Consider the following 13,486-nt stretch of genomic DNA (forward strand, 5'->3'; position numbering starts at 1 on the left):
TTTCTGTTTAATTGTATTATCACCCGGGAATATGATCTGTGTGATACTGATTCTGTGAAGTTTGTTTGGAACATGATTTGTTCACTTTGGTATCCACACTGCCTAGCATAATGCCAAGAATGTAGAAGTTGTTTGGTAAACGTTTGCCGATCTAATGAATGACAGATGAATGAATGTCTAGTGACCAGGCATTAGAGGAATTGTCTCTTCCTGCTCAGCCAAGTCGTCCAATCCTGCCAGCTACATCATATTCCAAATAGCCTTGCAAATGAGCATCAGAGATATAACGGTCCTCCAAAATCGTCTTCTGGCCTGCCCACCGCCTTCCTCCTTTGGCCTGGAAAGCAGACACTGAGTAGGTGGGTAAGAGGCTGCTCACAAAACTGGTTGTATGAGACCATCGGGCCCAGGCTTGAATAATAGAGTTAGGTCATGGCTTTCCATTTATGTCTTCTATGACCTGCAGGAAAGTATTTCTTTTCTCATGCTAATAGTCTCTAAAAATACTTGTAAGGTGGTAATTCCTCCAATGGAAACTCTTCTCACTGGAACCATGAAAGCAATCAGGCATGATCCCCCCTTTTAAACAATGGAAAAATTGACATAAACCTAATTATGAGTCTGTGGTGAGGCTGGTTGAGTTCTTAATCTGTACTTTTTGTTCTACACAATAATCATCTCCACCTCATTTTTGTCACTTATAATAGTAGGATGACAACACCTAAGACTTGCCTAAGAGAATATGAAAGTAGGAAAAAAAAAATTGACTGCATTCTACTTGTAAAGAGCATTTGAAGACAAAGAATGAAAAATATATCCATTCTGTATTAGTCAATATGCATTGTTAAATCAGTGAGTGAATGAATGATCCGTCTCTATTTTGATGAGTACATTTCTCTTTTTGGAATCAAGACCACATGGCCATATGAAGGAGAAAAGAGGAAACCGTTAGCTTCTCTGTCTTTTCCTGAGCCCCAGAGAAGTGCCTTTGAAGATGCCTATTAAATAGGTCTTGAAAGAGGTCCAGACATTCTTATTTTAGAGTAAATCTCAGAAGGTGGCAATATTAACACAGTATAACAACATTTATAAATTGCAACATTTGTATAGTATAACAATATTCATATACTGTAGCAATGGTCATATACTATAACAGTGTTTATATATTGTAATAGATATTTGTAATAGCCCCTGATATGGGGCTAACCAGACAGTAGAAGACACCTTTACTGTGCTCCCCAATACTTTTAAAAGTGGCATCAGTTAAAAGCCCTTCCCATTCGGTCGCCCTCTTACCTTAAGATTTCTCCTGCTCTGTCCTAGTCTGGTGCACAGGCCTTGGTTTTGTATGCAGAGGCAAACTGTGGGCATGTCGCAGCCGTGTTACGTCTTTTCCTCTTGCGTCCTCCAGAGGGCCTCCTTAGCCCTGCCTAGGCCAGCGGTGTAGACAGGGAGGGATGAGGCTAGTGAACTCATCAGGGGCACGGAGGACTCAGATTCATGTACCTTTCCAGGTAAAGGAAACTCAGACCTTGCTTTTCAGGGAAGGAAACAGGCCGAATACTTGCCCCAAGGCCGCCAATGAGCTAGTAGGAGGTTCTGAACTAACCCTGGGCTCTCAACCCTCGTTTTCTCTTCTCTTAGGGGGTGAGTTTCCCACCTGCTCCCTTCCTCCTCTCCCTCCTCTCCTTCCTCCTGCTTCTTGACATGAAGCTGGAACAGTCAGACGTGACAGAGGGCCACTCTGTGCCAGGCATGATTCAAAGACTCTATTTACATGAGATCCTCACAAAACCCCATGAATTTTGTAACATCACTAACTCCTTTTATAAATGAGGAAACCAGGGCTTTTAGTGGCTAAAAACAAACATTAACAAAACAAAAAAACTTGTTTACAGTCACACAGCTAAAAAAACAAAGTGGAAACGGCTGGGTTTGAAACAGGTCTGATTCCAAATCCCATGATCCCACCACCTGTGTGGCCTTTGAACCACATTTCTCAGAAACCCAAGCTGCCCGTAGTCCAGGCCTCTTCCTTTCTGCTCCCCATCCTTCCTCCCCATCCTTCCTCCCCATCCGTCTGCCGTCACCTTTCTCCCCTCCACTCCCTTTCTCCCGGGCTCTGCTCCCACCCCGGGGGGTCGCGTCTGAACCCCGCTGTGGAGAAGGGCCGAGACGAGTGGGGGCTGTCTGGCGGGGGGGGGGGGGTAAGCTCCTCGGAGTCGGGGTCCTGGTCCTGCCGTCTCCCCCCTCACCAGGATTTTGTTTCAGTTCAGGGGCCAGTCCGGTCCCTAGGCGGGAACAGGTCACACAGTGTAGAATGGACTTCAGTGAAGAGATATGCTTTGATTTACAGATGTTAACTTTTTATTGGGGTAAAAACACATAACATGAAACTTACCATCTTAACCATTTTTAAGTGTACAGCTCGGTAGTGTTACGTAGGCTCATATCGCTGTGCACACAGTCTCCAAAACTTGACCTTCTTGCAGAACTCAAAGTCTGTACACGTTACACACTAACCACCCGTCCCCTCTCCTCCCAGTCCCCGGCAGCCACCATCTGCTTTCTGTCCCTAGGAGTCTGACTGCTGCGGATCCCTCAGATAAATGGAAGAACACAAAAGCGGTCTTCTTGTGACCAGCTTATTTCACTTAGTATAATGTCCTCAAAATTCATCCAGGTTATCGCGTGTGTCAGAATTTCCCTCCTTTTTAAGGCTGAATAAGATTCCACGTGTATGTTCACGATGCGTATCTATCACATTTTGTTGATCCATTCATCCGTGGATGGCCACAACAGAGGGTGGGGTCCTGGGGTCCCCGGAAGAAAGTCCCTAAAGGAGAAGCGGGAGGCTGGCTGCCCCATGTGGGAGGCTGGCTGCCCCGTGTGCCGCTGAGCAGTAGGGAGGGCGAGGACTGAGCCGAAGGATGTGATGTCGCGGGGTCGCTGGTGACCTTGATGAGAGAGGCTGCGGCAGAGGGAAGAGCCGGAAGCCTGACTGGAGTGGGTGGAAGAGAGAGTGGGCGGAGCAGAGGCAGAGTGGGGACCGTGGACGACAACCTCAGGACACCTGTGGCAGAGGGGCCCCGAGAAACGTGCTGGGGTCTCCAGAGGGGAACATCGGGCCGTCTGCTGTTACTGGTTTTTCATTAGAATTTCCCCCACTGCTGCTGCTGCTGCTGCTGTGATGATGATGATGATGAAAATTTGTTGGCTAGGAAGCCAAGCGAGCAGCCTTCTGAGCAGGCCCGTGACCCGACTTTTCAGAATCGGGACTATGTTTTGGAGGGCTCACCTTATTGTGGCTTTTTTAAAATATGAAAGTCAAGCTGTTCTGATTGACACTAACCTAGACAGTTCATTAAAACATAAACCTTAAATTTAGTTTTCACTAAAATTAGTTTCATCTCTTCAATCTCTTTCTTTTCTTTCCCCCCTTTCCAGTTCTTTCATCCCCGTTCTCCCTCCCTCCCTCCTCCAGCCCCCTTCGCTGGGCACCTGCTGCTTCCATAGCGGGCTTCCCTCCCCCTGTGCCACCCACGCGTCTGCTCGTGCCAGCAGCTCTTTGCTCTCGGAATGTGCTGTGCCCGGCTGGCGCCTCTGCACAAACCGTGCTCCATCCACTCCTTTGGCTAACTCTTATTCATTTGAATTAGGCTACAAGCTAAGCTGCCATAACAAAGAGACCTTGAACACACGGGTTTAGGTGAGAGAGAATTTTGTTTCTCTCTCCTGGCAAAGTCCAGAGGCAGGCGGTTTGGGACCGGTAGGGTGGCTTGGCCAAACTCAACGTGTGGCTTTCACCTCTGGAGGCAAGGTGGCTGCTCCAGCTCTCCCCATTCATCACACCTGCACCCCAGCCAGTGGGAGGAGGGAAGTAACAACCGGACCACGTGCTCATTCTTTTAAAAAAATTATTATTATTTTTCTATTGATTTGGGGGGGGGTAGAGAAAGAAAGAGGAGAAGGAAGAAAAAGAGAGAGACATCAACTCGTTCCATTTAGTTCCATTTAGTTGTGTACTCATTGATTGCTTCTTCTATGTACCCTGACCAGGAATTGAACCCACGACTCAGGTGTACTGGGACAACGCTCTATTCACTGAGCCACCTGACAGGGCCCTTATTCTTTTTAAAGCATGACCCAGAAGTTGTTGCATGTTACTTTTACTTACATCCCACTGGCCAGAATTTAGCCACATAGCCACATTTCACTGTAAGGGAAGCCAAAAAACATTCTTTACTTGGGAGAATGGGTGTTAGAGGACAATCTCCACTTGTGGCAGCTTCTGCCACATCACACACCTACGTTTACCCAAATAGCTTCCATTCCAGGAAGCCTGTTCCTGCTGGAAGCGTCCCCCTTCTTCTCTCCAGCACAGCACTCACCATGCAGAGAGGGGATTGTCTGGTCCCTTACCTGGTCACTGTAGACCCACATGGCCCAGGTGTTACTTACACTTGACTCCCTAGTGCCTCTAGCAGAGTTGGCTCGTGGTGACCATGTGCAGCGTAAGTGCATCCTGAAGAGCTGTGTTATTGGCCCCGGACTCAAGCACTGGGCTCCTCGTGGCGGGCGAGGAGGGCTAGAGTGGCCTGCTCGTGACCACAGAGAGCTGGATGGAGATAGACAGCCCCTGTTCCTTCAGCTTGGGAAACACGCAATCCTGAAAAGTGTTTAACCAGTTCAAATATTTATTTTAGGTTCAAGTGATATAATCCAACTCTTACCAAGTCCAAAGTGTGGTAGGGAGCAGGGCATGGCTGTTTCAGGCCTGTGCTGCTTGGGGGTGGGGCCCTGCCTTCCAGACTCTCAGGACGCATGTCCCCCCTCCCGCCAGGAGACAGTGTGCCCAGGACGCCCCTCTCTCTCTGTGGCATCATCCCCGCACGCCTCTGGCCCCGTGTTTTCACCCCTTCCTGCCACTCGGAGGTTTCACCTGCTCTTGAGCTGCAGCCTCGGCAGCTGTTCTCTGCCGTGCTGGGGTCGTCTGCTGGAGGTGGGACGGGAGCTCGGGCAGCACCCACGTGGAGGAATGAGGGCGGGAGAGGAGACCAGCACGGTGAGTGGGCCTCGGGATGCAACATCCTCCTCCTTCACCTGCTGGCCCATTTCTTATAACTTATGTTTCCTCCTTTTTCCTAGGCGGCTTCGGGTTCCAGGAATGGGTGTGTGTGAAGGGACTGTCCTATGTCATTGTCCCAGATGTGGGGTACTCCCGATTACATGTTCTCACCATCCTCTGCAGTGCCCTCCACACGCGCACTGTGTTCAATAGCGGTCTTCCCCGTGGCCCTGCAAGCCCCAGGAGGGCAGGCGATGGCGGCCTCATTTCAGCAGCAAGGAAGCAGGTGCAGAAAGTCAGTGACACGCACCAGGTGACCCTGGTTAGTTAGTGACGGAGCCAGACGTGGTAGCAGGGCTTTCTGATCACGGGTGGGGATGAGAACACGTGCAGTTTTAATAGCACGTTCCGAGAGTGACGGCCGGGAATGTCTGCGGCTGATGAAGGGCCGATCGAGTCCTTGCAGTGAGTTTGCACACCTGGGCGTTCTCACAGCCGGCAGCAGGCTGCGGGTTTTGTCCCGAGCTTGATAAGTGGATCTCGTTTCCTGGTTGTGCCCTAAGAGGTCCGGTGGATGCCCATTATCAGGCCAGGCACAGGTGCACCTCTTCCTTCCTTTGACTGTTGAGAAAAAACTTCTTTCCTTGTGTGGGATGTCCAGCTGTCCAGGAAGAACGGGGAAATGACTCCCCCAGGCCAACCACACAGTGTTGTCCAGTTTTTGTTGTCCATGCTCTCAGATCAGCCCTGGGCAAGGGCAGGGGTGGGGGCCTCAGCCCCCAGACACTCCACGCTGGGCCTGGGGCTGTGTCGTCAGACCTCCTTCACCCCTCGGGAGTGAGATACGGGCCGCAGAGCTGGGCGCTGGTTTCCTTTGATGTCCTCTGGCTTAACTGCCTTTCCCCGCTGGCCTTCCTTTCCAGTAGAAGTCACTTCTATTCTCTCTCACTCCAGGCGCTGTTAGCTGCTTAGGATGCAAATGTGGGTCAGATCCATTTCCTGCTTTCAAGAAACTCGGGTTTAGCGGAGGAAACGGAGCTGCACACACGAACCATGTTCTCCAACGTCAAGCGCTCTCAAACTGTTTGTGCTTAGCACGTGTGCATGTGTAAAAGTAGACCCCATGTGCTGTGTTGCCAAGGAAACACACAAAAAAAGCTCTGGGTTTTCTAAGGAGGGGACACACAGCTTTGAGTGGTCGAGCCACAGGGTCTTTGTCTGGAAGCTGCGTTTATTGTACTTTCGGGGGAGACACTGGAGACCGGTGGACTAGTAACAAAGTTATTGCAATCATCCAGAGAAATGACAGTGACGCCTTGGAGTCTTTGGGGGTGGAGAATGTATAGGAAAAGGGGAATGTGCAAGGTTTTCAGAAGAGCTGCATGAGTAGGGAGCGGGCAGAGGGGGAGGGGGGATTTGAGGATGACTAGGGTTTATAGCCCAGGATACTGACAAGCGGTGACACCATGAACTGAGACAGCATCAGACAGGAGGGAGTGGAGACGGGGACAGGGATATCACAGATCCTGACGTGAGAACAGGGAGGCAAGGCTGTCAGGAAGGACTAGGCTCAGAGGGAAGGAGGAGGGGAACTGGAAAGAGGAGGGGCAACCGGGAGGGAAAGAACAGGAGTCAAGAGCCGCAGCCTTTACAGACTGGGCTCTCAAGCAGTCCTTAGAAAGGGAGGGTCTGTTTTCTTGCTTCACGGTCACAATTAGGACCAAAGCCTCATGACCTATAAGTAAAAACACCACGTCTAGATTGGCAGCGAGCAGCCTGTCCCTTTACTCTCAGGACATCTTCAGGATGCTCAGGCAGGAAGGGATCTGTCCGTCCGTCCGTCCGTCCCCCCCCCCCACCACATCCCCCATGACTGCAGTGACCATTCACACACCAGCAAATCTGAATGGATTTGGCCAATCCACTGCCCAGTGTGAAAGGGACTAAAGTCAGCTGATGTTTACCAAGCACTCTGGATGAAAATCATTACTCAAGAACCAAGTCATGTGATCCCCATTAGCGGCAGAGTTTGTTTCTGTAGAAGATCAGAGCTAGAAGGGGCCTTTCAGAGTCTCCTCCAAGCTCTGGCTTTATGGACAGAAAAGCAGAATTCATGAAGAGTTTGGCCCCTGCGTTCCAGCTGGTTTCTTCTAAGAGGAGAGGGTTTTGTGTTGCTTGGGAAGTGGACCGCGTGTCTGTTGCCTACATGGAGGTACAGAGTGAGCAAGCTTCGTACCCTCCGCTTAGTACCAAGCATCAGGAGAAGTGCTGTAAACGCAGAAAGACCTGGTTCCTGGTGATGGCCCGTGGACCCACAGACACATGGAGTGCAGATGGCCTGGGAATCCAACCAGCGAGTTCTCAAACGCTGAGGTCTTTAATTAAGCAGGTGTTTGGGAAGTAGGCCCTGTGCAGCTTTCAGCTTTGGCTGGGCTTGTCTCGCTGAAAAATGGAACTGGCCCAGCTCAGCAGCAGGCCCGAAACTGGCTTCAATCGGAGACGAAGGAATGTACCATTGTTATTTTCTTCCTTCTTATCAAGCCCCATTAATTTGAGCGAGGAAGGAACAGAAACGGGCTGGGAAAACATGTTGTTTCACTGGGTAAAAATTTACTACCAAGGAAATGATTTTGCTGTGTCCAAAAAAGGACTAGTGGAGGCCTTTGGAAAGGTGTAGCCCTCCAAGTACTTTGGGACAGTTCCTTCCAGTGTCACCCATTGAGAATGTTTCCTCTTGGCTGACGGCTGTTCTCACACAGGGCAGAGACGTTCAGCTGAGGTTGTGGGCCTAGTGCTGCCAGCGTCAGCCCTTTGCGGTTCTCAGTCTCGGGGAGGGAAGACACAGGCAGAGGCACGAGTCGCAGATGGTGCGAAGGGTGATCCTGCTCGGCTGTGGGATTCAGTAGGGGACATACATACACACACACACACACACACACACACACACACGGCTTTCGAGGTCTACCGTCATAGCATCGTAGACGGACCCAGAGAAGCTGAAGTGCAGGGGGAAACCGAGCCCGGGAAGGAGTGCTCCCTGCCTTTGCGCACCTCTGGTCACAGTCTCCGAGCACGTGCCTGGGGCTCTCAGGGGCTGGGGGAGTCGCTGGCCCTGGCTCTGGCTCTGGTTGAACCAGAGAACTATTATACCTCAGAGCCCCAGGGCTGTCATCCTGGTATCTTTCTTGACCTCCAGAACGGAGCCTGAAGGAGACAGAAGCCAAGATGCTAGAAAGAGCGAGCCCTGTACCAAGGAAGGGAGCCATGTTTCCTGGGCACCTGCGATGTGCCAGACGGTGGTGACGGGACCTGTGAACACACTAATCTGAGAACTCCGGGCAGCCCATGAGGCAGGCTGCCGCAGCTCTGTTTTACAGGGCACCTGAGGGTCCAAGAGGGTAACGAACCTGCTCGTTAATACTCCGCCATTACGTGCGGGAGCCTGGCTGCACCCCAGCTCTGCCTGCCCCCAGAGTTCTTATTTTTTTGCCCACTAATACTTCCTGGGAGACGCAGGCCTCGGGTCTTTTTCCTCTGAAGTGTCGGTGCTGGGAGAGTGGCCTAGGAAGTCTTCTCGCCATGCGCAGGCGGGAGCCGTTCGTCTCTGCATTGTTGTGTAGTGTTTTCCAGTGTTTGAAGGGCACTCTATTTCAGTTAGAATTTGTTAGGAAAGCAGTTTGAGTATTTCCCTTCTAACTTATTGGAATAAGTGATTAAATATAAATTCATGTGTATATATATCATACATATTATATATAAGTTTATGTGAATATATAATATATAAATATGTATATACATGAATTTATGTAAACTATGTATTTATCCAATATTATATGTTTCATATGTAATATGTACATTCAAATATAAGAAATAGTTGGCATGCATATACATGTCATTTATAGTCAAGCACGTTATGTATAGTTATGTCAGCACAGTACATCTGTATAGCTAGCTGTAAAGGTTTTTATGAAATCTCTTGTGTGAGTAAACACTAAGATTCTATTGGAGCCGCTGGTCTACGTGGGGCGGAAGAGTGGGCTGCATGCTGTCTCCCGAGAGCCGGCCCCCTCCCACTCCCGGGAAGGACATGTCGTCAGCAGAAACGACAGTGTGGTACGTGAGTCCTGAGAGTTCGTCTGACAGAGACAGGCTGCTGTGACTGCTTGCTTCCATCACAGTCACCCGCTCCAAGGTGTCTTTGTGGCCTGCCCCCCCCCCCACAGTGTCCCTTCAGTGGGCCCAGAAGATCCCATTCCTCTGCTGTCCCAGGTCGTTGGGTAGTGTGGCCCGACGACCGGAGGCCGGCTCCCCATCTGGCGCCTCCGTGAGACCTTGCCTGGGCTTGAGGGGCGTTCTTCAGTCACTGCCTCAGGCACCGGCCCACAGGAAGCCCCGTCCAGCTGGCGACAGGAGACGCACTAGTGGTGTGAAACCTAGACCGGCATCCCTGGTGTGTGGCCTGCTGGCTGGAGGCCAAGCGGCCACTTCTGCCGGTGACCTCCTGGAGGTTGGGAGGGGGTCAAGGAAGAGGGGACTGGTTTTGATGACTTTCCTAAGCAGCACCTGTTTCAGATTGTGAATGTTTGCACTGAAGGGACGTCAGCAGGAAGGGGTGACGGCCTGGACAGAGCTGCGTGGGGCAGAGCTGTGTTGCTCACCGCAGAGGATGCTTTGTTCCTGGGCAGGCACAGCTCTGGGCTCTCACTGGCTGCCAGGTTCTGGGGAAGTCAGCAGGTACTTGCCCCCAGTTGCCAGGGTGCTGGTCGCCGGGGCAGTAGATGGATGCTACCCTGCCTGGGGAGAGATGAGCCGTGGTTGCTGTGGTGCAACCCTCCAAGCACCCAGGAAGCTGCCCCGGGCTGCAGCTCACAGCAGGGAGGCTGGAGCTGGCAGGAGGACTCTCAGGAAAGCCTCCCATGGGGACTGGTACATGGAGGGACTGGGTACAAGGCTAGCTGTCCCAAATGACCTGGAGGTTTAGAGGACACGTGTGAGCACGCGCGCGCACACACACATGGCAGAGCATGAAGGATGAATGAAAGAATGAGTGAGCAGGTGACTGAATGAACCCAGCCTTCTCTTCTCCCAGGAGACTTCCTGAATATCACACAGAAAGGACAGGAAACAGCAGACACGGTTTGCGTCCGAGGATGACGCTTACTCAGGTTGCCGTAACTTATACTTCTCCACTGATGCAGAAAAAGATGCTTTGCCAAAGAATATCCTTGGAGTGATTCAATGTAGTTTTCCTTCTGTTATTTAAGTCAAAGGTATTTAATGTAAGCAATTCCGCTGTGAGCTGGAATGTGTGATGGGTCTTCTAGCCCCGGGCAGAGCCCTCCGCGTGGACGTTTCCATGGCCGCTTCGCCGGTGTACCTGCTGACGGTGGTGTTCAGTGGGGCTGCTTGTTTTAGAGTCCATGCACCAGAATGGTCTTGGTAGCAAGCTGGCTGGGAATAACTTGTCTGGAAGTAAAGGCATTAATGTTTGCTGTTCGCATGTTCATTCATTCATTCACCAAATAGTTACTGAACATGGCCTGTGGACACTGCATTATACTAGGTATGCTTTGAGGATACAAAGATGGGACGACCCCCCAAAAAAGGAAACTCCAGGGACGTAAGTTCTCAAAATACATTTATATTAACAATCCATTCTATCAGATGGTAAAAGTTATAAATTTAGTTTTTTAAAATGTACATCAGCAGAAATGCAGGATAACCAAGTTCGTTCATTAACTCAGTAAAAGTAGTGGAGTCCTTTTTTTTTTTTTCCAAAGATTGAACTTTCAAGATTTTGTGTCCTTTGTGTCCAGGTTTGACTGTTTTGCATGTGCCTTTGTGTGTGCACGTGTGTACACACGCATGTGCACACTTAGTCCCCGCGGGCACTTCTGAGCTCAGTCTGGTCCACTCGCAAGTGTTTGGTCTTCTCTTTGGGGCCCTGGGGGCGAGCTGTGTGCATGTGTGTTGCACAGACAGGACCCTGGGAACTTGCTGTCACCAAGGCTCTCTGAGGGCGCTCTCCCCGTGGGTCTCCCTCACCCTTGGTTCCCCTCAAGGCAGGAAAAGGAGCCCACATTCCTAAGGCAGTGTTGTTCCCAGGGTACAATCGCCATCCATCACTCCCCTCCGGAAAAATGTAAATGTGCTCTAGCCGATAGTGGCACTATTTATTATCCTAGGCTTTGCGCAGGCGTGGCTGCTGCCCAAGCCTTGTTCACAGCTCCCCCGGGAGGCTGTGCTGGGTGGGCAGAGCCAGGGGCGGGAGGGAGGCTGATGGCAGAGGCAGGAGCTCCTGCAGCTGAGAACAGGGCTGGGTCCTTGCCCCCGAGCCTGTGCGTGGTCAGCGTGTCGGGTGGAGTGGAGGCCGCCGCCACCTTGGAACCAGGTTCTTAGAGTCCGTCCACGTGGAGAGGGCTGAAGCCTGGCTCCCCGCAGTGCCCACGCATGCAGCTGTGGTGTTTGACTTGTTGCAGGTGGGTGGTGGATTGTGCTGGTGTCACTGGAACCCGAGACGCCGTTGTTTGCCTGGCTGAATGTTTCATTGAATCAGTTATGCCTGCTTCCTGAGCTCGCAGCTGCAAAGGCCCGGGTCACAAAAGACCCTTGGCCTCAGGGAGCTTACACTTGCCCTCCCCACCACAGTCTGCAATACGCAATGTCAGAGGACAGTCAGTTTTCCAGGAGGGGCAGGAAAAGGCAGAAAAAACAGTCTTCTCTCCTCTGCCCAGTCTGCCGGCTCCCTCCTGACCCGGCTTGGTCCCTGCGTTAGGGCCGCTGTCCTTCCTGCACAGGGTGAGTTTGGAGTCAGGCAGGCAGGGAGGCCTGGGCTGAGCTCTCGGCTGGCTGCTTATTTGCTCCTTCAGTGCAGTTTCCCCATCTGTAATATGGGGGGGGGGGGGTGAGCCCAGCGCAGAGGGCGATTGTGAATAACTACAGTAACATATGTGAGGTGTTGGGCACACTACACAGGCTCGGTGAATTGCAGCTTTGGATGTTGTTTCCAACTGTGTGATGGTCCATTCGGGGAAGGCAGGGAGGGAGGGCCAGTGAGCAAACCCTGACTGCGGTGACACGGGGGACAGAGGTGCAGAGAGGTGTGGGCAGGACGGGCGAAGGAAAGAGGTTGGAGCCAGGCCAGGCATGTCCAGGCCTTTAGGTCAGAATGAGAGTGGGATGTCGGGAGTTCTGGTTAGAGGGTTCTGAAGGCTCTCCTGAACAAGCAGTTTGGGGAGACAGGGAAGAAGGATTCGTTTTAGCTGAAACAAACAGTTCTGAGTGCTGAATGTGTACACCAGATGTCTTGAGAAATACGGTTATGACTACAGCGTGGTCTTTATGCTTTGAAGCTTTCAATTAAGATGGGACTGACTTGGACACAAGCACCTACACACCGCCAGACAGATGGCCATGGGCATGTAGCAGAGTAGAAATCCAAGTGTGAGCAGAGGGCACAGAGATCAGCCACAGGGGCGGAGGGAACAGTGAGGGCTCCGGGAAGCTTCGCAAAGGGGCAGGAACCCCGGACTGAGGGGTTGTCACGGATGGATCCAATCGGTGACTTAGCTGGCAAGCTTCCTTTGTCAGGAGACATTTCCTTTTCTTCTGTTGTGTTCTCAGAGGTATCATAGCTCTACGCACACAGTAGGTACACAAAAGACCCCTATTTAACACGTGAATGGGTAAGCCTAACCAAAATGCATTTTTAAATTAAGTAACAGTTATTATCAAGGTAGCCTGCTTTCAGAGAATGATGGGCTGGAATGGCAGAAAAAGCTGATGGATATGTTTGTTCTCTTCCTGGCCAATTCACTTTGTGGATTTCTGGGGGGCAGACTAGCTCTGCCCTCCCCCCAAAAGACCTGGATCTCCTTGGGGGCACCCAGATAGAGCAGGGAAGTGCCTCTATCTTCTTGGATATAACCCAAGGACACGGTCAACTGCCTCCCAGCCAGACAAGCCAGCAGCTGGCACCTCTGCTGGCTCCAGCGCTCTAAGTGGACGTAGGTGACATTCTTTGGACTGTGTCTGTGTTACAGATGTGGATGAGTGTGCCACAGACTCCCACCAGTGCAACCCTACGCAGATCTGCATCAACACCGAAGGAGGGTATACGTGCTCCTGCACTGACGGCTATTGGCTGCTGGAAGGCCAGTGCTTAGGTAAGAGTTCTCCAGGGCTCGTGGGACTCTTGGAAGCTAATGGTTGCCAGGGGTATTGTGAAATGCGGGCATAGCTGGGTGGCCTAAGGGCAGGGGTCTTTGCTTTGCGGGGGTTTGGGGGGAGGTACAAGGCTATTGAGCTTATGTGTATCACCACCACCTTTTAAAAACCAGTTGTCACCATCACTGTCATATCATCATAAGATTTTTTTTTTTTTTTGCAAGAGAGACAAAGAGAGGGACAGATAGGGAC

At 51.3% G+C, this 13,486-nt stretch overlaps 1 protein-coding gene and 1 long non-coding RNA gene across 3 annotated transcripts in view; one reads left to right on the forward strand and one right to left on the reverse strand.

Annotated features, from left to right (window-relative positions):
- The window catches only part of FBLN5 (fibulin 5), a 78,864-nt gene that overhangs the window by 38,249 nt on the left and 27,129 nt on the right, over positions 1-13,486 (forward strand). For both annotated transcript variants that reach the window (XM_066276183.1, XM_066276182.1), the window contains exon 5: positions 13,111-13,233. In XM_066276183.1, coding sequence (XP_066132280.1) covers positions 13,111-13,233 — 123 coding nt within the window. The remainder of the gene's footprint in view (positions 1-13,110; positions 13,234-13,486) is intronic.
- LOC136335126 (uncharacterized) lies at positions 2,379-5,077 on the reverse strand. The gene is made up of 3 exons (XR_010731272.1): positions 4,943-5,077; positions 4,462-4,669; positions 2,379-3,073 (listed from the first exon to the last, which is right to left on the reverse strand). It is a non-coding gene; the product is annotated as an uncharacterized lncRNA (long non-coding RNA).

This window comes from Saccopteryx bilineata, chromosome 4, assembly GCF_036850765.1.
Source record: "Saccopteryx bilineata isolate mSacBil1 chromosome 4, mSacBil1_pri_phased_curated, whole genome shotgun sequence".
In the NCBI taxonomy this organism is placed as follows: Eukaryota; Metazoa; Chordata; class Mammalia; order Chiroptera; family Emballonuridae; genus Saccopteryx; species Saccopteryx bilineata.